Source organism: Aplysia californica, unplaced genomic scaffold, assembly GCF_000002075.1.
Source record: "Aplysia californica isolate F4 #8 unplaced genomic scaffold, AplCal3.0 scaffold00475, whole genome shotgun sequence".
In the NCBI taxonomy this organism is placed as follows: domain Eukaryota; kingdom Metazoa; phylum Mollusca; class Gastropoda; order Aplysiida; family Aplysiidae; genus Aplysia; species Aplysia californica.
Genome location: NW_004797745.1, coordinates 364,290 through 365,700, shown reverse-complemented (window position 1 = coordinate 365,700; position 1,411 = coordinate 364,290). Strand labels below are relative to the sequence as shown.

Sequence of the window (1,411 nt, the reverse complement as noted above, 5' to 3'; positions counted from 1 at the left end):
TGCTACTACTACTACTACTTCTTTTTCTTCTTCTTCTTCTTCTGCTGCTGCTGCTGCTGCTGCTACTACGATTACTATTACTACCACAACAACTACTACACCTTCTACTACTGTTTCTACTAATGCTGCTGCAAGTTCCACAACTACTCTTCGTTGTTATGGAAATGTGAAAAAATTAATGCTTATTCAAGTACTCACCCATTCTCGCAGATTCTGCTTTGATTTTTTAAAAAATCATTGTCCATCAACGCTTGCGATTATTATATTCGGCTTTTACCCGATCAGTAAGAACATGTTCCGTTAACCCTTTGCTTCCAGTCATCGGTCAGTGTGGCCAAAGACCTTACGACTACCTGGACCTACTAGGCAGGCGGACTAGACGAAGTCCCGTCTCTTCCGGCGCGCCGTCTGGTGATGATGACCTCTACGCCCCTCGGACGCTGGCCAAGCCTAATCTCCTCAAGATCGTGGGAGGGCGCTTCGCGGAGCATGGAGCCTACCCATGGCAGGTTAGTGCTATTTGTGGGATAGACACTTTTGGGACACTTTATAGTAATTACTGAAGTACCCCCCACCCAAAAAGTAATAAAAACAATAGTGATAATAAAAAATAAAAATGAAATGAAATTAGAAATAAAAACAAAAAAACTTAAAATTTTACCCCAAAAAACAATAACATAAATTCTAAAAAAGGAAAATAAACATATTTAAGATTACCTAAGAAGAAAGCAGATTCAACCTTCTGTTTTGGGAACCAACCCGAGAAGACTTGGGTACAACATCCCATCCGACAAGTGGCGGTACTTGGTTAAAAAGGGAATCAAACAGAAGTCTTTTGCAATCAAAGGCGAAGAGAGCCTAACCATTACCCCACAAATCCCGGTTTTAGTACCCACCCTAGATACGAGTAATTTGGCGAATGGCATCTGCCGTTCCAGACAGTATTTTCTGATATTTTTTTTAGGTTCGGTCTCTCAAGAAGGACATATTTTGATTTCTCTTTGTCAGTTATCCAGTTCAAGGGAAATAATCTGCACAAGATCTAAGTGACACAAGGGTAAAATTTATGGATAGGGTTATAATATGGGGATTGGAGTTCTTGTTCTTTGGGTTCCGCTGCAAGAATTCAGGGGAAGTCGCTTGTTCTTTGAACTTAGTCTACCATATTATGTACAAAGTTCTCATCGTAGTCTCCTCTGTCAGTTAAAAAAAGAACCTTTTTTTTCTAAGTGATGCATCATTATCATTTTTGTATACAGTCGTATTGAGTTTTGTGCAACAGTTGCTCCTAAATGAAATGCCAGTTGTACTGATCCATGAGAAATATTTTTTTAAATATATTTTTTTGTTAATTTAAAAATTGTTTTTGATTTATTTTTTATTTTTGTATTTTGTTTATTTTATTTGTTAG

At 37.8% G+C, this 1,411-nt stretch overlaps 1 protein-coding gene across 1 annotated transcript in view; it reads left to right on the top strand.

The window, feature by feature from the left end:
* Nucleotides 1-1,411, top strand: part of LOC101857202 — a gene marked incomplete in the record, with an annotated part of 30,623 nt that overhangs the window by 21,577 nt on the left and 7,635 nt on the right. The window contains 1 exon segment of the mRNA XM_013086524.2: nt 319-509. Coding sequence (XP_012941978.2) covers nt 319-509 — 191 coding nt within the window.